General features: G+C 37.5%; 1 protein-coding gene across 1 annotated transcript in view; it reads left to right on the top strand.

The window, feature by feature from the left end:
* Positions 1-25,203, top strand: part of tln1 (talin 1) — an 87,273-nt gene that overhangs the window by 5,708 nt on the left and 56,362 nt on the right. Inside the window, exons 2-12 of the mRNA XM_022211573.2 lie at positions 12,955-13,024; positions 14,352-14,514; positions 15,460-15,557; positions 17,168-17,297; positions 17,433-17,585; positions 18,868-19,010; positions 19,310-19,437; positions 19,568-19,628; positions 19,927-20,031; positions 20,511-20,666; positions 24,819-24,920. Of these exons, the coding sequence (XP_022067265.1) occupies positions 14,385-14,514; positions 15,460-15,557; positions 17,168-17,297; positions 17,433-17,585; positions 18,868-19,010; positions 19,310-19,437; positions 19,568-19,628; positions 19,927-20,031; positions 20,511-20,666; positions 24,819-24,920 (1,206 nt within the window). The 5' untranslated portion in view covers positions 12,955-13,024; positions 14,352-14,384. The remainder of the gene's footprint in view (positions 1-12,954; positions 13,025-14,351; positions 14,515-15,459; positions 15,558-17,167; positions 17,298-17,432; positions 17,586-18,867; positions 19,011-19,309; positions 19,438-19,567; positions 19,629-19,926; positions 20,032-20,510; positions 20,667-24,818; positions 24,921-25,203) is intronic.

The following is a 25,203-nucleotide window of genomic DNA, read 5'->3' as shown; positions in this document are numbered from 1 at the left end:
TGTGCTGAGCTGCTTTTTATACAGCCCTTATCTGTTGGCATCAGCCGTGGGATGGACTTATGCAGGATGTATCCCGCCTCTCACCCAGTGTCAACTAGTGTAGGATTCAGCCCCCTGCAACCCTGTACGGGATAAAGCAGATACAGAAACGTAAATCTGTGTTTACACTTTTGTTTGTAACATCACTACAACCCAGAAATGACTCAAACTCTGGACGCAAATACAAGTAGGAATAGAGATTTACAGAGTCTGAACTTTGAGTCATTTTGGCTAAGTCTCCATCACATTTGATTGAAGAAGCTTTATTAAAAATGGTTAACAAGTCCTTGTTTCCCACTATTCCACTAGGGAGTCAAATGGATATGTATGTACAGCACATTTCTATTTATTTAAAGATACATTAGTTTTACTGGGGGGAATTTTTCGATTGCTCTTCACATTCATGATGACACCCTTTCCTCTCAGGGTGCAAACAGTAGTCCAGACCCATTTTAGTCTCAGTGAAGGCACTACATATAAACAAAGATGGTTACAATTTGTTATATTCCCTGATAATTTACAGTAATTGGTGACCAGTCAAAAGCAGTGAAAGACAGAGCTGCTGTGTCTCTATCATTAAATTAAATGAAATCTGTGAGGATGTATGAGTAGTTAGCCTTTTAATAATGTAGAAGTCTACACTTTCCACGGTAATATTTGATTGCAAAAGAATGAGCTTTACCAACACTTAAAAGTATAAATGTTGCCTTCTTCGTAAGCATTTGCCATCGACTACAGAGACTGCTGATGAAGAATGAAGTTGTTTCTGTGAACAACCAGTGAATCTATTTGAACTGTGAGGGATCTGTTAAAGGGAAGCTGGCTTGTGATCTCGTCACCCCGAGGTCTTATCAGAGCAGTCCTTCTCACTGATGAGGCTTCTTTTCAGATGGTTGGAGCAGATGATAGATGTCATGTTTGCTGCTGTACAGGGCAACACTATGAACAGTGTTGAGATGAAATTCTCACAGCCGTGGTTAGTCGCCGCAATCAGTTCATGTTCCAACCTGGCAATGTGTGTCCAATATGTGCAAATTCTGTGTAAGTTATTGTTTTTTTTATATATTACATGAACTGTTGTTGAAAGGGCACACAACAGCCCCAGAAATATTTTATAGTCCAACTGTTCTCAAACCTTGAAATTTGGGCCCTTGTGTTAAAGACTTGTCTCACACATATGGCTCTTTCAGTTTTGAAGTAAACCTGCTTGATTTAAAGATGAGACTCATAACCTAAATGCATGCTTTTCCTCTAAATAAATGTTCTGCAGTACAGAGTCCAAAAGAATGTGTGTAGCCACCTAAATACTTACAGTGTGCACTGTATATCCCAAGCAGCTTTGTTTTTAGCTGACTTGATGTTATCTTCCCTCTGCCCCAGAATTTCCCCATCTTCACATTCCTGTATTCTGCTGGGATTGGCTGCATTTAGCTCTCATGTTGGCTGCTAGTGAATTAAGGCTGAATAAAGCCTCTCTTCTCTCTTCTCTGCCTGTGTTTTGATGCTGGAATTCCAGAGGAATGCACTGTTGAATTCCTTGGCAGGGCTGGAGGTAGCGGAGAAGCTATATATTTGGGGGCTCCTGTTAGCATTGAACACATCCTGGTAGTCCTCATAGAATGTACAAAGACCTGGCTCCTTGTTGATCAAACGGCGCATAGAAAGAGCTCTGAATCTGTAAACTCGATACCAGCTTGTTAAAACTGGGTGTTTAGAACGATTTCTGGTAGACTGTAAGAAGGTCCATGTCTTGGAAACTTCTGATTCAGTCAGCACTGTGTGTCGTGTAGCAAGAACAGTTCCAGAGGTCAAAAAGATGTTAAGAAATGAGATTTTTTTAAAATTAGTGAGTCAGTCAGGTGTTCTGAATGTGACGGTGTCTCCACAAGACAGAGGAGCAGGACCATCACAAAGTGACTTGTATTTTACTGTCTGGGCATTGATTTTGGAGTTGTATAGCTATTTAGTCATACTCACAGAACGGAACGCACTGATGATTTTACTCACTCCCAGCCAAAGATATTGAATAGGTATTGGAAGCCAAGAATGGACAATATTTGTGTGTACACAGGGTTAGCCTCTGTTTATGTAATTGGTCTCTACAAAATGGGACAGATTTGATAGCACAACACAAGTAAGACTGGACACGGTAAATAAAATCTATGCAAGAAGCTCCCTGTGGTCTCCAAAAATGTACGGTGCAGAGGGTGTTGAAAGACAAGTTCAGCCGCTGTCTGTATTATTTCTAACAACCTTTAGGTGTGCCTTTTGTATGGCTTTACTGAACTGAAAATAGTCATGAATCAGCTCTAATTTTAGATCTCGCAGGGCTTCTCTCTCCAATATTTTGAGGTCATATCTTTCGCATGTGAAGCGCCCTGAGATGACATGATTTTTGGCTATGTTAATATAATTGAATTTAACCAGTTGAGTTTTATTTGATAGCACTTGTGTTGCTCTGATTTCAACAATTATGCTGAGTCGGTGTGGTTTGTATCTCATTGTAATTACCTTCTCATGGCTCTGAAGTGTGCATCTGATTGAATGATAAATGAGACCCTAAACTTTCTCCCAGATGTTTGCTTCAGATAGCTTTCACTCTGCTTGTTCTTGCATCTGTCTTCAGTCTGGTTTTTAGCAGCTGAAATATAATAAGAGAGAAGGTGACTGACTGGTATCAGACCGTTCTGACTGAGATGGATTTCTGTAGTCTTAGTCTATAAAACTTTAATTTCAGCTTTTTTTTCTGGATTAGAATGAACCTTGTGAAGCTCATTTTATCACATATCAGTCTGGCAGATTATTTGATTTGCAGAATGAAATAATGAGTAATTCTATTAATTTAATCACAACAACTTCAAATTGGATTTGAAGACCTTTGCAGTTGGAAGTTATCAAAATTGTGACTTTTATTAAATACTTTTACCTGAAGACACATGGACCAGATCTGCTTTTAATTAGGTCGGAAAAGCCTTAAAAAACGCCAAGATCTTATTTTGTGAAGCTTGTGAGTTGCCATTGAGCTAGGACTGTCACTAACAAGTATTTTTCTGTCAGTTTGTGAACTATTCTACTGATCATTCAGTTAATCTACATGATCAGTTTTCTTGTTTCAAAGCAAAATTAAAATTAAATGTTCTATTTCAAGTTCTTCTTTTGACAAACCATAATTCATTGTCATTACAAACAACACGGTATGAAAAGAAAACCAAGATTTACATATTAAAGTGCAAAACTGCAAGAATAAACTGGAAACTCCAGCATGATGAAACCAAGTTTAAAAAGAATGATAACACTATCACCGAAGTCAGTTGTGCAGCTCCAAAAGAAATCTATTTTTACTAAATCTGCAGAGTTCTGCATTTTTATTAAAGTGCAAAACTGCAGGAACTGGAAACTCCAGCATGATGAAACCAAGTTTTAAAAGAATGACAACACTATCAAGACATTTATTTTTATTAAATCCCTTAACATAGTCAAAAGTTAAACAAAATGCAACATGAACAGGATGGATATTTTAGAGCAGCTAAAGCAACTCTTCTCTCCTTGTGTGTTCATCAACTTGGGTAGCAGCCAGATTCTGTGAAAATACAGCCTAATTCACTGCACAGCAGTTTTCGTTAACTCCTGCATGATAAGTTTGTCAGACAGCGATGCAGTAATAAGATCATAGCTTTTGTAGTGCATTGCAGCTGCTTGGTTAACATGTAGTCCTAATGAGCCATGTCTTTCATTTTCATTCTCATTCTGTTGCTTGACAGCAGAAAGATAAAGCAATGTAAATGAGAACCTCTTTATTGGAAATTCAGTGAAAATACTGTATATGTGAGCACAGAGAGAAGGGAAGAAGAATTAGATATCCAAAAGGCTCGAAGTTATACAAAGTGGTTGTCTTTTAACGTGCTAGAGCACCTAAAAGCTAGTCATTTTAAAATATTGATGTTGATGCATTTCCAGATGGGTCTTACACCTGAGTTTGACTCCACTGTTGCTTACCTACATGTATGAAATTCAGAAGCCTCGTGTAACACTCAAAGACTCCTGGAGTAATGCCCTAAACCCAACAGAAAGTTAGCCATTTTCAGTATAAATTCATTCAAAAATATCATTTCATGTTTCATGCTTTTTTGCCATAGTAAATTTCATTTTTTTTTTCTAATATATAATCCTGGTTCTTATAAAACTCCTTCCAGACAATTTACCAGGACATCTTCTACTTTGGTTATGGTAATCTAAGGATGTTAGCCTTGCAAAACTTATCAAAACTGTGACTTTTCATGTTCCACTTTTTCAATAGTGTTGTGGTGCTTTTCGATGTTGAATTTAATGTACATCATCCATTCCATCCCATATATAGTGCTTAACAGATGTATTAGACCACCACCCAGTGTAAAGCCTGGGTAATGCTTTGTGCACGAATGTGATGCGCAGAAATGAGATGATTGGAATCCGCACAAGAGAACACGTGTGGCTTTTATACTCTTATGCTCCCAAATTACAGGGCGCATTGTCTCATAAACACACGCTGTACTCGCCTAGAGTAGAAGAAGTTTGCCACTGTTTATACCACTTACAACATTTTACCGAATAGCTGCATTTCATCAGTTAGCTTCAATTTCACACCATGAATTGTTCATAATCCGGTTGTCAAGGTGATCTCTGTGTGATGATTCGTATAAATGCCTGTATTTCTGAACTTCTGCTTCTAGGAGCTCTTGTTCTTCTGCCATGTTTCCCACAGACTGTTTTTTCCACACGTCTCCATCCGCGTTGTTAGAAAAATTTGGAGGTGCATGACACGGAAATTTTCCACTTGAGCATAAAACTAGCTTAAGGTGTTAGTCATTGCTGCCCTAAATTAACAGTTTTGCTGATTGCTAAAATTAGATTTTTATGTTTCTGTAATGGTTAATCTGTCAGTATGTGCAAGCTCTTTAATCAAAATGATATGGTAATGCTAAAATATAATTATTGTTGTTATCCAGGGATTTTCAAATGTACTGTTTCAGAAAAAACTGAAAAAAATAGTAAAGCAGATGTCAGGTACCTCAAGATTTGAAGTACTAGAGACAGAAGGAAGACCACTGTTGATCTTCAGGCAGAGATTAATGCTTCTAAGTCAGAATCTAAGAAAGTCTCCAGAATGACCACAATCAGACGACTGAAGGAACAAGATTTAAAAGAACAGCTGCTAAGAAGTCATTATTGAGGCCTGCAAACATCCAGTAATGCCTAAAATATGCGATCGAGCACACACACACTGGACTGTAAATGATTGGAAGAAGGTAATCTGGACAGATAAGTCCAAATTTGAACTCTTTGGTCAGCATCGTTGCATTTATGTCCACAGAAAAGCTGAATGCTGGATGTTTGCACCCACAGTGAGTCACAGTGGGGATTCCATTAAGGTATGGGGTTCCATTTGTGGAAACGGCATGGGCAAATTAGTTCAAATGGATGATGTCATAAACAGGCGGTATACGACAAGATCTTGGTGCAACATGGAATCCCTTCTGGATTGAACCTGATTGGTCGTGGGCTCATATACCAAGAAGACAATGACCCCAAGCATACTTCAAAGAAAAAGGAATCTGGAGTACTGGAACTGATGGACTGGCCAAGTCAAAGTCCAGACTTCAATCCTATTGAGCAGATCTGCGATTTATTGAACTAAAAAATAGATTGTGCAAAAGTTTCCTCCAAAGATAGTCTCTGGGAACAGCTAGAAACTATTTGGATTTCAATAACAAAAAAGATTTTGAAAAAGTACATACAAACAATGGCGGCAAGAATGCAAGCTGTTACCAGGGCCAAAAGAGGTCATACAAAATATGAAGATTTTGGTTAATATATGAAGAGTTCATTTGCAAAAACAGATAACTCTGTTTTGATACATTTTCAGAAAACTTATTTTATTGTTTACTTGAGATAATATCAATCAAACTGAAGTTGAGTGGATTTGACTCAGTAGAAAAATACATGACAAAATAGAGAAGAAATAAATTATTACTGTTATTATTATTATCTCAAGTAAACAATAAAAAGAGTTTTCTGAAAACGGAGTTACCTGTTTTTGCAAATGAACTCTTCATATATGAATAAGGACTATTTAGTTGTTCCAGTTTGCTATTTACCCAATAAATAACAATACAATTTTGAGTTTGAAGCATTTTTTTTTGACAGATTTCTAAAATATGTGTGTTTTCTCATTTTTATGACAGGAGGTCTAGTGAATTTGTTAAGCACTGTATCTCTTGCTGGATATGAGTGTTGCATCTGCATGTCGGTGTTGAGTAGTAGTCGTATCGTCACCTACTGGTTACAAGAAGTGAGCCTTGTTTCATTTATTTTCCATGAAAACTATATGGTGTATTCCGCATGATAAATAACGACACGATATAGAATCAGTGAGTGTTCTGAAATGCAGCATGGTGGCACAGAAAGAGATACATAACTTCTTTGTGCACCATCCTATCAAAGTCCAGGCTTGTTGTACATTCATGCAACAAAACTCCTCAACTGCGGCACGCCTTGACATGCACAAAGGTGTGATCATAACTTGCTATAGCTTTATTTTTAGAATTGAAGCTATGTCTCCTCTAATTTGATGAAAAAACTTGCTTCAGAAGCAGACTGGTGCCAAAAAGGAAGATGACTGATCACATGATTTTTTTTTTTTTTCAAATATAGTATTGTTACGACTGCTTTTATTAAACAGCAGCATCATTTCTCCTGACTTTTAAGATGATGTGGTCAAGTCGTGTCTACATCCATTTTCTGCATTAACTGGTGGTGAGAGATCACTTATTGAAATGTGAAACGCAGTTAAATCGGACACCCCTTAGAAACATCAGAGAACAACCGTAATACAGATGAACTGGGTTGTGGTGCCTCTGGTGCAGGCGGTGCAGTGACTGTGAGTCAGCACTGTATTGCAGCAGGGCTCCTGAAGGCCACAGTCACACAGGATGTCTGAGTGGAGCTGTTAACAGAGGCAGTAAAGCTCACTGGCTGCAAAGAGCTGCATGTACTGCACACCGCTGTGAACTCACAGTGAACTATTCTTCACCACAGCTTGTTTTACTTCTGCTGCGCTGCTTTGCTGTCAACACTTATGTATGTGCTTTTAGTGAAAGGCGAAGACAGATGTTTGACCTGTTTGCCGTTATCTCCTGAAGCTACATAAACAAATGTATTTATTTAATTAACATCTTTGATCACTCAGGTAAAATTAATTTTTTCCATGTTACATAAACAAAATGAATGTGTGACTATTGTACTGTAATGAAATTAATGCTCATATATACAGTCGCAACCAAAATTATTCAACCCCCAGTGCCAATTTGGGTTTTAAGTACTATCTAGTTGTTTGGAATAAATTTAACATACAAGTGGATTTTAAACAGCTGAATGTAACTGCAACTGTAATCATTTGCAACTGTAGTACTAATGTTAGCTTTCACGCACGTTATAAAAGCTTGGGGCATTATTAACCACACTTGATTTGCAATTGTGTGTCTTTATAAGGAATGCTCCTTAGGGGGTTGAATAATTTTGAAACTGTACTAGTTGTTAAAATTAGCATTTTGTGTGGAATTTAGAGAAAACCCTTGTAGTATTGGTTACATTCAGCTGTTTAAAATCCACTTGTATGTTAAATTTATTCCAAACAACTTAAAAGTTGTAGATAGTACTTAAAACCCAAATTGGCACTGGGGATTAAATAATTTTGGTTGCAACTGTACATAGGCATGTATATGTCACAGTAGAGATGGCAATTCTCCTAGTAGAGATACCAATCGCAATCTCCCCTAGGAGAATTACCATCTCTACTGTGACATATACGATTTTTTGGTTTCTGTGAAACATGCAGTTACACTGCTTTAACCCACTGATTCAGTGTAGATTCATAAAACTGTAACTGAGTAGTTTACTTGCCAAAAATGAACCAAATATCCATAGAAATGGTATAACCACCTGGTCATTTTGAAATTAGAATCAGTGGAAAGAGATAAAAGGCGAAAAGATCTTCTGCCATGTATTTTATTGGATTGGTATTACCTATCAAATTGTGTTTTCTGTTTTGTCCACCTCATTATAGTTTTTCAGTGAATCACTCTTCTGTATAACAATAATCTGTTAGGCAACAATGTGAGCATTTTGCTCTAAATACCAGAGAAAATCAAAGTGTTTAATATGTACAGGTATTTAGTCACACCAGTGAGCCACTTTGTTGCTGCTAAAATACAAAATGATTCTTAACAGATGTGTTTTCTCTCCGTTTTTATTCTCTTGTCTTTAGCTTTCACCAGTTAAATGACTGCAGTTGCAGGCCATAACTTCTGCTGTTAATGTTTTTCACTATGGCATTGCTTACACTGTAGTAAAGAGAATGTCTTGAATAAAATAGAATATCCTTTATTAGTCCCACAAGGGGAAATTTACAATGTCACAGCAGCAAAGTGACGGTAAGAAAAATCAGTAAAACACAACTATAGATTAAAAAGTGAGATATATTCACTGTAAAATATAAATAAGAAAAACAGAATAACACAAGGATACTAATAACACAAATTTAAGAGTGTACACACAAATGAATTGTACTTTGGTGTATTTGCCCATGACAGTTGGCTGTCATTAAGTGAGTGTGTGTTAAACTTTTTTGAAAAGAAATGTTTCCAATATTAGACAGTTTTAAAAAAAACTTATCTTCTCAGCCAACCAATAAAACAAATGTTTCTGACTACAGCATGATAGCTTGTTGTATTAGTGTAAAAAAAGATCTCAAATGGTGTTGAGAAAGTAGAGGATCCACTGTAGCCTGAAGAGACACTGTAGCCTGAAGCATTGAGTGATGGTTTCCTGAACTTATGAACTGATGATATGGACAGGAGGAAGGGTGTTTTGTAGCTCTGTATAATACTTCTGCTGCGTATAATCTTTATAGTCAAATATGGAATGAAAAATGGAATTTTGATCCTTACTAACAATCTTTCATAAGATTGTTAGGGACCACAGGTAAAACATTCGGATAATTCCTATTTCCTCACGTGGTTCTTCTGTACCTGACAAGACAACACCATCTCCAATACCTCTTAAATGTGACTTTTGTGTATTTTATCCAGATTTTGACGATAGTGTTACAAGTGTCTGACAGGATATTATTTGCAAAAGTGACTATAAGCAGGGTATCACATGTTGTACTTATCAGTCCTGGAGGGCAGTTGTGGGTAAATGTGTTGTTCTGGTATAATAAGATAAGTTACTCTAATATATTTTTGGTTTTTGCTGGACAGTTCCAACAACAATTTCAGAGTCTGGTTTGGTGTGACGGACATGAGATACTGATTGTGATGTGCAGTATCTGACTGCTGGAGATACACTGAATGTTGAGCTTCAGAATGATGACTGGATGCTTTCACTTTACAGTGGAAGTCTCAACTTGACAGACAAGAAGTTCAGGAAGTTAGAAAAGGTCTTGAAACATTAATAGTAAGGGTGAAATTTAAACACAGTTTTTTGCCAGTTTATTGTAGCTGATGTGAACTGAAAGCTTGAAAACTAGGCTTGCAAAGGCAGATTAACAACACATTTTTTAAAAGCCTGAACCGTCTGTTATACTTGTTAATGCCAAAAGCTGTATGTTTTCAAAAGTGGACCTCATTGTCATATTTTCATCTTACTGAACAAAACACACAGTTTAATATTTCTTTTCTCTGGATGTTTAACTGTGTTGTCGTAGTACCCTAAACTCCATTGGTGCATTTCTTAGTAACTGCAGTAATTACTGTTGTGACTTGACACTTCCTCTTTCAGTCTGGGTGGAGTGGGAAGCATTTACAGTACAATTTCTGAAGCCTTCAGAGTTTGTGTTGTGAAATGAGATAATCTCTGAGTCTTGGGCTTGATGCTAATTATAAACAGGAAGAATGAAAGGTCAAAGTAGCTCTGGCTTTTGGGACTTTGGGCTTTCTGGGTATTAAGGTTCTTAAAAGTGTGATAATAATATCATAGACCATGACAGATAATAGAGGAACATTTTGAACCGGCAAATATTGTTGCATCTGCAACTAAAGGTGCAGATGAATGACCATTAAATTAGTCAGCTTTTATCTTTCCTGGAACTAAACAAAGTGACCTTCCTCTAACTCCAGACAGGATTCAGTACTCCCAGCTGAATCATAGCTGGAAGCATACAGATGTCTGAAATGCCCTTTTATGGCATTGAGAAGCTTTATAAAGCAGGAAATGACATCAGCACATCTGATTGGGACCTATGAAGAACCCTGTGATTCCTAGAGTACAGGAATATCCAAGTTTGTCTGGAAATGAGGCAAACAACACCAGACCCACCACCCAGTCCCAACTTAAATAGCTGTACAGCTGATTGAATGAAGATATTATTTCCTTCATGACTCACTGCACAAGATCCGTAAGAGAAACACTACAACTACTGCTGTGTGTTTGCAAGTTTTGCTGAATGGAAAGGAATGACTGATTGAAATACTTGGAAGGATTTCATTTGGCCTTGGTTTGTAGCATAGGTTTTGAATAGGAGGTGTTTTTTTTTTTTTTGCACAAGAGAATTGATAGCACTGACAAGAATCACTCTTCTGTGGATCTATGCATCTTTTGTCGGTTCCTGACCTTTATCAGACAGCCTTTAAAAGCCACACAATTTCTTTCTTGTCACAGAGACTCATTCATACAAAATTATGATATAGATTTAATTGTAAATGGATTAAGCTGGCATTTGAATCTATATGATCAAAGTGAAAAACACAAGTATAGAGATATTTGCAATTTCTTGTAAAACCATAAAATGGATCTGTTTATTAGAGAAATATTCAGATCCTTCTCTGTGAAGGTTTTCTAATTGTCTTTGGACATTAAATTACAAGCCTGTGCATTTGGAGGAGATGAATAGTGTGCCAAGCAGGGTCAGGAGGTAACCTTGTGAATGTGCTCCAATACAGTTTCTAATAACATGTTAAAAAAAGTAGCTTGGGACCTTGTCTCACAGTGTTAAAATAATGTGACTTGATTCCTTTTGGTTACTTTTGGATTATGTCAGTACCAAATATGCAACAATTAAAAGGGAAAAGAAATGGTAATAAGATAAATGTGCTCAACTGTCACTCCTGCATTATAAATGAATCAGAAATAAAGTCTAGACATTGTTAATGTGGTAAATGAGTATTCTAACTGGAAACAGCTGATGTTCATGTTGCAGGGGGAAAGCGAGGGAAAATGTTATAGAACACACAGCACGCTGTTCATCTGCTAGCTTGTCTGTATTAAGTCCAATTTCATTGAAATACACAGAAAAACACTTCCATTATTTAAGGTATTACTAGTGGATCATTGCTAAACCGACCCATACATAAATCAGTCTGTGTCACTATTTACAACTACCACATTCAATGAGGGGAAATAGTGGCCCATTTCCAGCAACCATCACTCCTGTGTTCTAATGCTACATTGTGTTAGCTAATCATGTTGAAAGGCTAATTGATGATTTGAAAACCTTTCTGCAATTATGTTAGCATTTTAATAAAAGTGTGAGTTTTCTTCAAAGACATAAAATTGTCTGGGTGACCCAAACTTTTGAACGGTAGTGTTAGTGTACATGTTAGTCTTTGATAGATGTGAAATTCTAGAGGAAACTCATAATGAGATTTTGTGACAGCATGTGCTAATTAAAGTCATATGAAGTGTGTATTTTACGCTCCCTGTGATGCTTATGGATCAGCTGTGGTAGAATTATGAAAATGTCTGATTTTGCAGATTTTGTCCTGGGTGCAGAGAAACATGCCCGCCACAATGATAAAACTTATTTACTGTGGGTTTGGTATGGGCAGCATGAGAATGAGAGACGGAGGCCTCTTATGCTAAAAGCTGCAGAATTCCAACACTCTGTGGTTCTTCATTTTAAAATACATTTTTGCAATATAATCCTGTGAATAATCCTCATTTTCAAGAAATGTATTAGCAATGTGTTTTTTTAGCTGTAATTCTAATTGAATGCTGCTGCTTGTTTTTGTTTTCTAATTACACGTCATTCCATTTTCTCCGATACTATAAGTGCAATGTTTTCACATTTTGCTCTTTCAATTAAACATGTAGCATTGCATTTTAATATGTTTGTTTGTGTTTCAGTACAAACCGCAACAATTTTTGCAGCAATTTTGTAGCAATTTATCACAGTTGTAAGCTGCTGCAAATAAAGCTGCAGTCAATTCCAGCCATTTTCGGTACAAAAAATCGCTAATATTGTATTTGTAAATAAAAATATGATGAGAAATACAGGGAATATTGGACGCGCATCGCGAGGTGCATTTCCCTGAAAACGACCTATTCGTGGAGTATATACCGACTTCAAGACATGTTTTGGACAAAATAGTTTACTGGCTTGTGTCGTCTGGATGTGCAAGGTTGGATTATGGCCGTTTTTTTGTGGAATATTTTCGTCTGTGTGTAATAATGAACCCGGAAATGTGAGTCGCGCTGTGTACGTTGAAGCCGTGTACAGAGAACGGATGGATGGATATTCGTTGTTTGTCGGACAAATGTGTTTATATTATCCGCTGTCTTAATCACATCTGAAAGTGGTTTATACCGGCAGATTCATGAGAATCTAAGCTTTCCGTTGGTGTATAATGTTTGTATAATCGCGTTTGCCGTTTCAGACATTTAGCAAATTGCTTATGCAGATCTCAAAGTGTAACACGGGCGGGACACTGAAGCGCAACGGGTTAAAGCTGAAATTGTAAGATCACAAACTACTGGAGAATGAGATTGTTGTGTGTTTATATGGTTATGAAGATGTAGGAGTGAAGATTGTTTCAGTGTGCATGTCAACTAGATGAGAATGTTTGATCTTTTTGATCTTTTGATCTCTTTTCCTTCATCCAGGGAGAAGCAGCTCAGACTTCATCACCTGACTGGACAGGAGGGCCGTCAATACAACATTGATTTACATCAGGTATTGACTTCAGTCATTGTCTTTGTAGTTTAAATATGCTAAAGTACATAAAAATAGACTATAAGATGGTTTGACATTTTTGCAGTATAATATTGAATTTAAGAGCAATTCTTTGGATTTCGATTACAAGCATTCAGTATTTGCCATGAAAAAGTAGTTTCCCCTCTGACTTTCTGTTCAGTCTGTTTTAATCTGGCACGAGAGGGTGACCCAAAAGTTTGGAAACAAATGAAAAGTCTATAATCCAAATAATATATGCTATTTCAATAAATCGGTACCACAGATATATTCAGAAGAGTATCAGATTAGTGTAAAACAAACATATTTTGACATGTTCATGTTTGTTTCTTATACAAAGTTGTGAACGTTTCCACCGACTGGTTACACTGGTATCTTCTGGAATGTACCTTCATTTATGCTTAGGAAGGTTCCTCAAACTGGCCAGTAAATGTTACCTCATAGTACTTTTTGATGTTTAAAAAAGGGAAAACTGTCAGATACTTTACCATCAAGAGTTTTGAAATCTGACACTGATGGCCTGCATTTTGAAGTTATGCTCCAGCATACGTGGACCTTATGGTTCTATTCATTTTCTTCCGAGTTATTGCACTCTGCAAATTCTATGCTTTTTAGTAATTTTATTATGGTATAACAAAAATGGGTAAAATAAGAGTGAATGCATGCACCCCCAACTCAAATAGACACTGCAGTTAAACTTTGTTTCCAAACTTATGGGTCACCCTGTACATTACATAGCATTTATTTTGATCGCTTTCATTTCGATAGCTGTATCTTGAGATTTGATCCTTTCCAACTACCCACCCCAGCTGTATCCAGCTGTTATCAAAAAGGGAATATTGGATGAGTAGCTGACTGTGATACAGTGACAGTAGGATGAGGGGCCAACCTCAATAAACTTCATGTGTTTTACTAAGGAAGAACACTCCTTAAGAACTAGGTGATGTTAAGGGGGCTGCTTTGTATCCTGGAACAGCTGTGCATACTACAGTAAATACTATCTAAGCTTGGTCAAACTGTTTGTTCTAGAAATAAATAAGAATGATACAAAGGATAGGTAATAACAATGGGCATTAAGCAACATCAATAAACAAACACTAAGCAAGTTGGTGGTGGCAGTACAACTGGCAACAGGGAAATGGCCATTCATTTATTCAGATAAATTATGCTGCAGAGATTTTTCTTTGCCTTGAACAGTTTGGGTTGGGTCAGAACTGTTTATTGTTGACACATTCAGCTCTATGTGATATTGGGCTGTACAAATACAGAATACTTCTCTTTACTAACTCCTTCATTGGGCATCATGCAGGTGTGAGTTGGGTGGAGGTGCAGAAAGGCAACCATGGTGGCCCTGTCATTGAAGATTGGTGTGGGGAATGTGGTGAAAACCATGCAGTTTGAGCCCTCCACCATGGTCTACGATGCCTGCCGCATCATCAGGGAGAGAGTTCCTGAGGCACAGCTCGGCCAGCGTGAGTTCTCACTCTTTTATGTTAATGTTCCTCGTGGCTTCATTCAGACATGCCCAACACAGTGAAGGAGACAGCCATGATATGTTCGCAATAGCTGTCATTCATTAAATCTAAACTTACAGCAGACATCAGCAGCTGTCCACGTGTGATGATGATCGAACTACTACCTTATGAACAGTAAAATAAAAAATCACCCAACAGCAGTGATGGAGCTCAGAACTCAACCTGAGGATGGCTTTTGATGTTTAATATATGGTTTGCCTGCAACTGATAACTGTGTGTGAAAGCTCACTTGTCAGCAATTCAAATTGTCTTAAGACGCTTTACAGAACCCATATGCCTGAAACCTCAGAGCAAGCCCTATTGCAACAGTGACAAGAAAAAGCTCGTGCTCAGTTGGTCAGGCTTATTAGACCAAATGAGCACTGGGCTGCAGCTATCGATTATTTTAGTAATTGAGTATTCTATCGATTATTCTGGCAATTATTTGAGTAATCAAACTCCACGCTTGGCATGTGCCTTACAGCATCAATTATCATTTTAGTAACTGAATTACTCAAATCGTTTCAGCCATAGTTGAAATGCATGCAGAATTATGCCTTATTAGGCTATTGCAATGGTAGCAGTCTGCCTTAGTTACTCCAACCTCTAAATCATTTTACTTTTAGAGAGACGGTGCCAGAGACCCAGAGTACCAATGTCTCTTGAGTTTGCCAAGTTTCACACCTTGTTTCTACTGTCCAGCAAATTAAATGGTCCGTTTCGTTTCATGCCAAATTGTTCTGAAAGAGACCAGAGGTTAAATGTCATGAACATGAAGTTACATCCAGCAAAAGTACTTGAGATAGAAATGGTCGCCACACAGTGACTGGATATCCAAACATGCAGGTATGCCAAGAAACCCCGTTATAGTCACTCACTCAGTATTTCTGTTTCCCCCTGTAGCCAATGACTATGGCCTGTTTCTCTCTGATGAAGACCCAAAGAAAGGCATCTGGCTGGAGGCTGGAAAGGCCCTGGACTACTACATGTTGAGGAATGGGGTGATTAAATCTTTTGCACTCTTAGCACACTCTCAAATACTTAACTTCTAACTTCTTTTTGACCAAATTGTCCAAGATGTCCAGAAGATGATCATCAAGACCCTCTCCAAGAAGGGTAGACCACAGAAGCTGCAACAAAGCATATTAATGGAACACTAACTAAAAGGGAAAGGTGGGGTAAGAAAAGTTGTACAAGAAACAGAGATGACTACAGCCTAAAGAGGATTCTCAACATAAGTCATATCAAGGACTTGGAAGAGCTTCGGTGGACTGGGGCCAAGAACACCTGTCTTTAGGAAAGAGCTTCAACTGTCACATTCCTATTATGAAGACACTTCTGAACCAGGCAACATCAGGTCTTACTTGGGCTAATGACAAAAAGAACTGGGGTGTTGCTCAGTAGTCCAAAGTTCTCTTTTCACATGAAAACAAGATTTCATTTCAAAATTCATTTAGAAATCAATGTCCTGGTCTAGAATCTGATGGAAGCATAGAGAGACACTTTATCCAAGGTATTTGAAGAACAGTATGTAGTCTGCAGGTGTTGGTCCAAGGTCAACGCAACGTCTACCAGGAGATTTTAGCGCCTGTCTGCTTACAAGCTTTATCGAGACGTTGATTTCCTTTATCGGCAGGATTTAGCGCCTACCCAAAGTGCCAAAACTGCTACCAATCTGTGACATTACTGTGCTTGATTGGCCAACCAAATCAAATGACCCCAATCCTAAAGAGAATCCATGAGAAGATGAGAAACGCTTAACCCAAAAATAGGCGAGCTGAAGGTCGCTATCAAAGCAGCCTGAGCTTAAGTAATACCTCAGCAGTGCCACAGGCCGATCACCTCCATTCTCACCACATTGATGCTGTAGTTCTTATATTGAATATCTGTATTGAGGCAAAAATGAAAATACTTTTCAGAAAATGGGCATTTCCATATTATATATTCTTTTTTCCCCCAAATGTATATTCTGTTATTATTTTTGAATAATAATAATGATGATAAAAAATGAAAAATCTTTTCGAAAAAACTTTTTCACAATATTCAAAATTTTTAGATGCTCTAGTGTAGGGGCCGCTCTCTTTTTATTGAATCAAGAATAATTACGAATTTACAGTTGATTCCGAATTTAATCGTGAAATTGCTTGGATAATATGCCAAAGAAAAACGTGGATAAAATTCCCAATTTAGCATGACAGGTACAAACCATTTGTCATGGACATACGGACTGTGTAGGCATCTCCATGCAAACCTAATATTTTGGTTAATGTAGGTGCAGCAGTGCAAATCCTAAGGGTTGGCTGAAGTAGAATAGAGATCTGTGGTCTCTGGTTTGGTGGCTATTAAATGCACTCTCAGCCAGTGATATCACTTGTCTCACTCTGAAACTGCTGAGTTGATCACTGTGGTGTATGAAAACAATGACTAAGCAAATGGTGAGCTGCATCGCCAAAAAAATAAATTATTGTCAGGAGGATGAGGAGCAGTATGATGAGAACATACAGTAACTGTAATAAGCAAACGGTTTCTGAGAAGTCTGCTTTAATTTTAATGTTCTAGATCAAATTGCAAACAAAATGTCAACAGGTGGCCTGTCTGATTTGTCTGACAGGACACTCTAGAATACAAGAAGAAGCAGAGGCCTCTGAAGATCCGCATGCTGGATGGTACAGTGAAGACTGTCATGGTGGACGACTCCAAGATTGTCAGTGATATGCTCATGACCATCTGTGCTAGAATAGGTCAGCTCTGTCATACACAGCTCACACTTTCACCTCGATCAATACTGTCTGCCCGCTGTCCATTTTCTGCCTGTCTGTCTAGCTGTGCGTCATTTCCAGAATTCAATGTAAATTTTGTAATCTCCGTCTTGCCAGGCATTACCAACTATGACGAGTACTCACTGGTGCGAGACATTGGTGAGGAGAAGAAGGAGGAAACCACAGGCACCTTGAGAAGAGACAAGACACTGCTAAGAGATGACAAGAAGATGGAGAAGCTAAAGCAGAAGCTCCATACAGACGATGAATGTATGTCGATCACAAGCCCTTATACTAAGCATTTTTACCACACCTACTTTGTACATGTTGGATAATAGAGGTTAAATGATAAAGCAATAGACCCAGTGCCATTAGTTGACTTTACAGTGATTTCTATTGGATACAGTATTCAACAGAAGTTAATACACTCTTGTATGATACCACTTAAATGTCAGATGATTTCATATTTTATCTCATGGAAATAATTTCCGTGAGTATCTGTGGATATACAAGATGACTCGCAGGAATATTCCAGCATGATAGTGTTCCATAGCACACTGGCAAAATCAAAAAGAAGACAAAAAGGAAAACTGTGACCTGGACAAGTATGTTGCCTGACTTGAATCCAATAGAATACCGTTGAGATATGTTAAGGAGAAAGGTACAGCAACACAACTCCTCCAGCAAAGAACAGTTGAACAAAACGGTCTCTAAAGAGCAGCAGAACAACTCTACAGAAATTTGTGGAACATTGTCAGTTTTTATTGTGTGCTTAAAAAAAAAAAGAAGAAAAAGAGAGCAATGATCAGCAAGCCATAGCAAACAAACAGACAAAAACAGTTTGTGCTGTAAGTAACTGCAAATCAAAAACATGCAAAGCAGAGACACCTGCAGAGAGGTGCAAGAAACGAGAGGATAAATCAGCAACTGTGGGAGGAAGACGTCACAAAGCTAATGATATCCAATAGTTAGATTTTTTTTTTTTTGTATGAAGTGAAAGAGAGGTTCTCAGTGCAACAGGGTAAGTCACCCACCCAGCAGCCTATAGCAGCAAGTAAAAGCTTCATCAATAGTTTTAAGCCTAATTGTAAAAGTAAAGATGGTGTCCACAGCAAAGGAACTTGATAAAAGGTCTTCCTCCCAGTTTGCTTGTGGAAACTCTCGGAACCACAAGTAAACCTGAGAGCCAAGTGTTCTGTTAGGATAACATGAGGCCTGTGACGTCTTTAAGATAAATTGGAGTTTGATCATTATGGGCTCAGAGAAGGATGTTAAATGATTTTCTTTATTTCCTTTGTTAAATAATGACTTGAAGAATTGTAATTGTATGTTTGTGGCATAATCACAGTATTTTTACCTACACTTTTAAAACTTGAATGAACAACAGATCATATTTTATGACCTGTTTATACAGAAACACAACTTGTTTGTTGCCACTGTACGATGTCTATATGATTATATGGCAAGCGAACAAATGTTCCTGTCATTTAAACACATTTTACAGGTCCTTCAAACCAGCCACATCTTAGTTCGTGTTGTGTTTTTTCTTTAGTGAACTGGTTAGATCATGGTAGGACGTTGAGGGAACAAGGTGTGGAGGAGACTGAGATGTTGCTGCTGAGAAGGAAATTCTTCTACTCAGACCAGAATGTGGACTCCAGAGACCCTGTCCAGCTCAACCTGCTCTATGTACAGGTATAAAACTGCTCACTGTTTATTGGTATGCTTTAGTTTCCATTTTGTTCTTCTTTTCTGGAACATGATTCAATTTTTTGTCTTAATGATTTAAGAAAAACTGTGTTATTAACCAGGCATCAATTAATGCTCTTTTGTTATGTTATATATGCTAAATATTAGGTTAAATTCTTAATATGCAATAGAAGCATTTTCATCAGTTTATTTAATTAGAACAGGTAGTTTCTAGTAGTAAAAGTAGTTTGCAGTTGTGTAATTAATATACTGATTGATGATGATGTGTGTCTCTGTGTGGACAGGCCCGTGATGACATTCTGAATGGATCTCACCCAGTCTCCTTTGATAAGGCCTGTGAGTTTGCAGGCTATCAATGTCAGATTCAGTTTGGTGACCACAACGAATCCAAACACAAATCTGGATTCTTAGAGTAAGCACATATTCACGACCTCTGTTCTTTTGATTATATTGATCTTTAGTTATTATTTTTGTTGTTGGTTGGCTTCTCAAAATGATCCCGAGCCTTGTTTGATTCTCATTGAACTGCTCTTTCTCCTCAGTTTAAAGGAGTTTCTTCCCAAAGAGTACATCAAGAACAAAGGAGAGAAAAAGATCTTCCAGGTAATAGTGTGGTTTCTGTGAAGGCACAGGAGCATGTCAGTTTTGATTCCACTGTCCTGCTTATTGACTTGCTTCTTGGTTAACAGAAATGCCTAAAGATTATATACACTTGTAATGTAATAAGCTTTATTGCTTGAACACAAAGTTGCTGAGATTTAAGGTAAACCTAGATGTAACAAATGTCCATAAATCAGATTGAGATTTAATAAGATGATTTGGTGGTTTTTGTGTTGGATTTTTCTACTTAATACTACAAGGACGGGATCTACTCCCCTGACTGCTTCTCTTGTCTTGGCAGGCACACAAAAACTGTCAGAACATGACAGAGATCGAGGCCAAAGTCAGCTATGTCAAACTAGCCAGGTCTCTGAAAACCTATGGCGTGTCATTCTTTTTGGTCAAGGTGAGAATGAATTCATCACTCAGTATTTCTGCTGGATAGATTGCACAACAATTGGTTTATAAAAGGACAATTCATTCTTATGGCACAAACATAAGATCGCATCATCTATATATCTGACAATAATCATTATGTTCCTTGGAATGTAAATATAAGAGGTAAAGTATAAGAACTCATAAAAATACAATTATTTATCATCGTTAAAGAATTTTCCCTTTCTTTTCTTTGTAAGTTTTTTCTCGTGATGGCCATGTTGTAGAATTTGGCAGGTTAAGATAATTAAATCCATTAGACTTCTGCATATAGATGTTTTTACATCCTGAAACAAGTACAATACCACTGTACACCCGTTTCATATCTTTGAAATTTGCAGAGTGTGCATGGTAGTCACACAGAAGGTATGTTGAATTTGAAATGTAAATGTGCTAACATTGTGGGATTGTTTCCAGTAAGGACATTCTGTTTCCTTTCTCTTCCTGCAGGAGAAAATGAAGGGCAAGAACAAACTGGTACCTCGTCTGCTCGGTATCACAAAAGAGAGTGTGATGAGAGTGGATGAGAAGACCAAGGAGGTCATCCAAGAGTGGAACCTTACCAACATCAAACGCTGGGCTGCCTCACCCAAGAGCTTCACTCTGGTGAGTTCTTCAGGCGAGCAACACTCAAAACGCCAACACTATAGTAGAAATAAAAGTTGTGCATTGGAAATGTCAGCAATATATGTAGACAGTATTACAGCAGCAGTTGGTTTATGTGGAGGTGAAAATGGAATTAATATGACTACATCAAATTTTATCAGCTTATCATATTTTTTTATGTGAAATCTTCATCTATAAACAAAATACTACCTAAAGCTTTCAAGTACATGAGTAAAACAGAGCAAAATTCCCCTCTGAAGTTATGGATTTGGGCACCAGAAAATGTGAAATACTGGTCTAAAATACAAGTACATTTATGAACAAAACTTTACATGCACTTGTAAAAACCATGTATATTATGGCAGTCTTGAGTTTCCAATGACTCCTACGAATCTTAATCCCTTGACGCCTGTTGTCGCCAATTCGCAACATACCACTTTCAATCAGACTGTAGCCGAGATAGCATATCCATTACCTCAAAGCTGGCTTGTGCATATTCAACCCTAACCCAATTTCAGTAGGGCTCATTTGATACACTAGACTCAGCCACACTACAGTGATAGAAAGTCTAAGAAGTTAAGCACAGATCTGAAAAAGAATCACTGTGGACTGAGAGGCTGCTGTGCAAGGAGGAAGCCCTTCCTTGAGAAGGAAACCTTAAAGCTGGACTGAAGTTTGCTGCTGACCACATAGTAGTGAAGGAGAAAATATTCAACCCCAAGAACACCAAACCTACCATCAAGCATGGTGGTGGCAATATTACAGACTGAGGCTGTTTTGCAGCCAATAGAACTGCTGATTTACACAAAGTGAATTAAATAATGAAGAATGAAGATTATCTCTGTATTCTTTCGGAAAACCTAAAGTCATCAACCAGAAGGTTGGATCTTGTATGCAATGTCTTTCCAACAAGACAATGATTCCAAACACAAATCCAAATTAAAGTGATGAAGAAATGGCTAAATTAGGCTAGAATTTAGGTTTTAGATGGGTCTCTCAAATATTCTAACATTAAACCCCATCAAGAACTTGTTGAATGCAGAAACAGATTTGTTTTAGAAAATCAACAAATCAAGTTGAACTGTATCAGTTCTGTTAAGAAGAGTTGTAAATGTTATTATTTAAGATCTCTGTTCATGTAATATATAATTTCATGTTGTTATAATTTAATAAGTTAAATAAGATAATAAATCATTTATGAAATTGTACAATAAGTTAAAAACAGTATAAAGGGTTAAGTTTCCATGTAGGAAGTAAAATTGCATGTTTTTGGTTCAGCAATGGATTTGAGTGACGGACAGCATAAACGGGAGAATGGGCTTGCTTCCCAAGCCGACTTGCACGTTTCAGACACTTGTCATGGACGTCTAAGGACTATAAGAAGGAAAATCTTTCGTGGAGAAGGTAGTGCAACGAGTTTTCACGGCATGAACCTGGCGCATGTTTAAAGATGATGTCGCTCCAAAGGTTATAAAGAATAAATGCCTGTTTCAAAAGAGCTACCGGCGTCTGTGGTCATGAAGAGAGTTACAAGAGTGGTTAAAGAACCTTTGTCTAATTGAGATGAAAATGGCCAAAGGACCATGAACCAAACATGAACATTTCTGTATGTATGTTTTTGATCCAGCAGATTTTGTCATATTTCTGCAACAAATCTATGAAAGAACTAAAATCATTCTGTCATAAAAAGAATAAAACAAGTAAATAAACACAGAATTGTTTTCAATGTAAATAATTCAAATTAAACACTAAAGTCATGCAGTCCTGGTGGATTGATGTTTGGAAGGAATGCTCTCCTTTCCATTTAAAAGAAATACGTCATTATAGGATTTTGCCAGAGGCAGCATTGTCAAAATGGTAACAAGATATCTTTCATTTCTTTTACTTCTGCAAATAAAAGAAGTTAATTCTTAAAACCGGTAATGATTTAATGCATTTTCAGGAATTTGTTTGAAAATAAAATGCATTTTTAAACATACATTACAATCCCAGCAGCACCTATGTTATACTTATCATGACACATTTAGCACAGTAGGAGCAGGAAGGAGGACCCAAGTGCAGGTAAGACCAGGCAGGCAACAACAGATGAAACCAAGAATTAGACAAGATGATACTTGTGTGACAATCTGAGGAGGAACCCAGGCACTGAGACAGACAGTGGAATAGGAAACGGGGAACAGAAAGAGAGTTGAGGACATCTGGTGGGTGGTTGGGGTGTGACAGGATGCAAGGTGAAAAAGAAACAAAGCAGGACTTTGAAACAAACTGGTTGGCCACCAAGACTGTATTTCCTGACTTTCAGTACAGTACCTTCATATTAGTTTTATGCTTTTCAAAATGATTTGCAACTATGTCAAATCTCTTGGGAAGCTAAATACAGTATAAGTGTCACAAACAAAGTCAATCACATTTGAGCAACTCTGAAGTGCAACGCCTGAGAGTATTTTTTAAGAACAATTCATAATACCAAGCCTGATGAAACAAGTCCATGATGCATATAACAAGATATGCTGGGCCAAAATGTATACATACAGCAATGCTAATAGTGCTTCTGATAGCCGTCCACATGCTTCTGGCAAGCTCCGGCTTGTATTTGTGACCCCTACTCTGCAACATTGGTGCAGTTCAACTAAATTTATGGGCTTTCTGACAGAGAATTGTTTCAGTACAGTCTACAGGTTCTTGTAGACTGTACTCATCTTCTCCAAACATATTTCTGTTCATTGTGGCCAAGTCGCTCTTTTTTTTTTCTCCAGAAGGCCTTTTTTGTCCATGTGATCATCAGCAAACTCCAGTTGAGCCTTATGGTGCCACTTCTGGAGGAAATAATTCAAGTTGTTGTGTGCATGTATTTGACCCAAGAGATTTTGTCATATTTCCAGAAAACCTATACAAGAATTAAAATTCAATTAATTTTTTAAGACACATGTTTTAGTGACTCTATCATAGGATAGAAGAGTTATAGGAATCATTGGAAACTGATCATGATACTTAGTCATAATATCCACGATCTTTAAAAGCATATGAACACTTTAGCTTATATACACTACCGTTCAAAAATTTTGGGTCACTTAGACAATTTCATGAAATTTCCATGAAAACTCCCATTTTTATTAATTTACTAACGTAATTGCAAAATGGTTTTGTTATCATCAATTAGCCTTTCAACAAAATTAGCTAACTCAGTGTACCATTAGAACACAGGAGAGATGGTTGCTGGAAGTCCCATTAGTATATCATTAGTGGTAGTTGTAGTAACTTTGAGCAGTAGATGTAAGTAGGACCGGGATAGAGGGCCAGTCTTCCAAATGTTTCACTTTTTTGAGATTTAATTACAGTGCCACCGTCTTGGCTGATTTGGAGAACATTTTTTGTGAGATGTTTGCACATAATTCCAAGTTATATCTCTAGGTAGTACCAGTTCACAGCATATCCAGATGCTTTAATCAGTATGGCACTTCAGATTTTGGTTAATCCTTTCCCCCAGATCATGTGAACCAAAATGAGTAAAATTCAGGTTTTTTGGCATTTGTGGCTCCCGCGATAGGTTAGGTTCAAAATACCTTGTCGCTTATTTCCAAACATGGCCCAAACATATCTGCCAAAGTATACAATTGAACAAATGGTCAATAAGTTAAGACCAGCTGTCTTCTCAGCCCCGTCTCTTGCAAAGATTTGTGGACTGATGGTAGTCATGGTTTTGGACTGAACCTGCCTATTTATAGTGGGATGTTGCACTTCATGCTGTATGTCAAAACTGGCTGGGATACAGTCATAATCTAAAAAATACACATCAGTTTATTGTTTATTGTTTTTCAAACTATGCAAATTAGTCCATCATCACGGACCTGTATGGTCGTTCTTGTGGAGCCCTGGGGTCCAGATTACAGCACCACCATTTGGCCAATCGGGCTTTTCTTAGGAAGTATTTACACGTCATTTTGTCCTATTGAGCAAAGCAACTCTGGCTGTAAATAAATTGTTGCTGGCTAGTTGTACTTTGTGGTATCTGAGCTAAAGCTATACATACTAAAATTTTCAGCATCTGTTCACAACAGTATGAATGCAGATTACAGGTTTTAATCAATGTGCAGATGTGAAACTGCGTGTGTCAATAATTAAATAAAGTATGGCATTTGTTTCTTCTTTTAGGACTTTGGAGACTACCAGGATGGTTACTACTCTGTGCAGACCACTGAGGGGGAGCAGATAGCTCAGCTTATTGCTGGTTACATTGACATCATCCTTAAAAAGGTCAGCAGTAAGACAGTAATACACATTACAATGGTAACATTTATTTTTTAACCAACCTTTTTTCTAAATGAAGAGTATCCCTTTTCAGTATACTTCTTCAGTTTATTCAGTCCCCCATCAGAGAGAATTAAAGTTAAGATATATTTTGCTTGCTGCAAGTGATGACTTCTTCAGTGCAGAAAAACAGTTGACTATAGTGCATCTAGGTTTTGGTGTATTTTAATGATGAACCCAATAAAAGAAATCACCATACTGCAGACATGCAAACTATGAGAAGCGCTCA

The sequence above is a fragment of the Acanthochromis polyacanthus genome, chromosome 18 (assembly GCF_021347895.1).
Source record: "Acanthochromis polyacanthus isolate Apoly-LR-REF ecotype Palm Island chromosome 18, KAUST_Apoly_ChrSc, whole genome shotgun sequence".
In the NCBI taxonomy this organism is placed as follows: domain Eukaryota; kingdom Metazoa; phylum Chordata; class Actinopteri; family Pomacentridae; genus Acanthochromis; species Acanthochromis polyacanthus.
The sequence above is the reverse complement of the archived record's forward strand: the minus strand, read 5'-3'. Positions and strand labels throughout refer to the sequence as shown.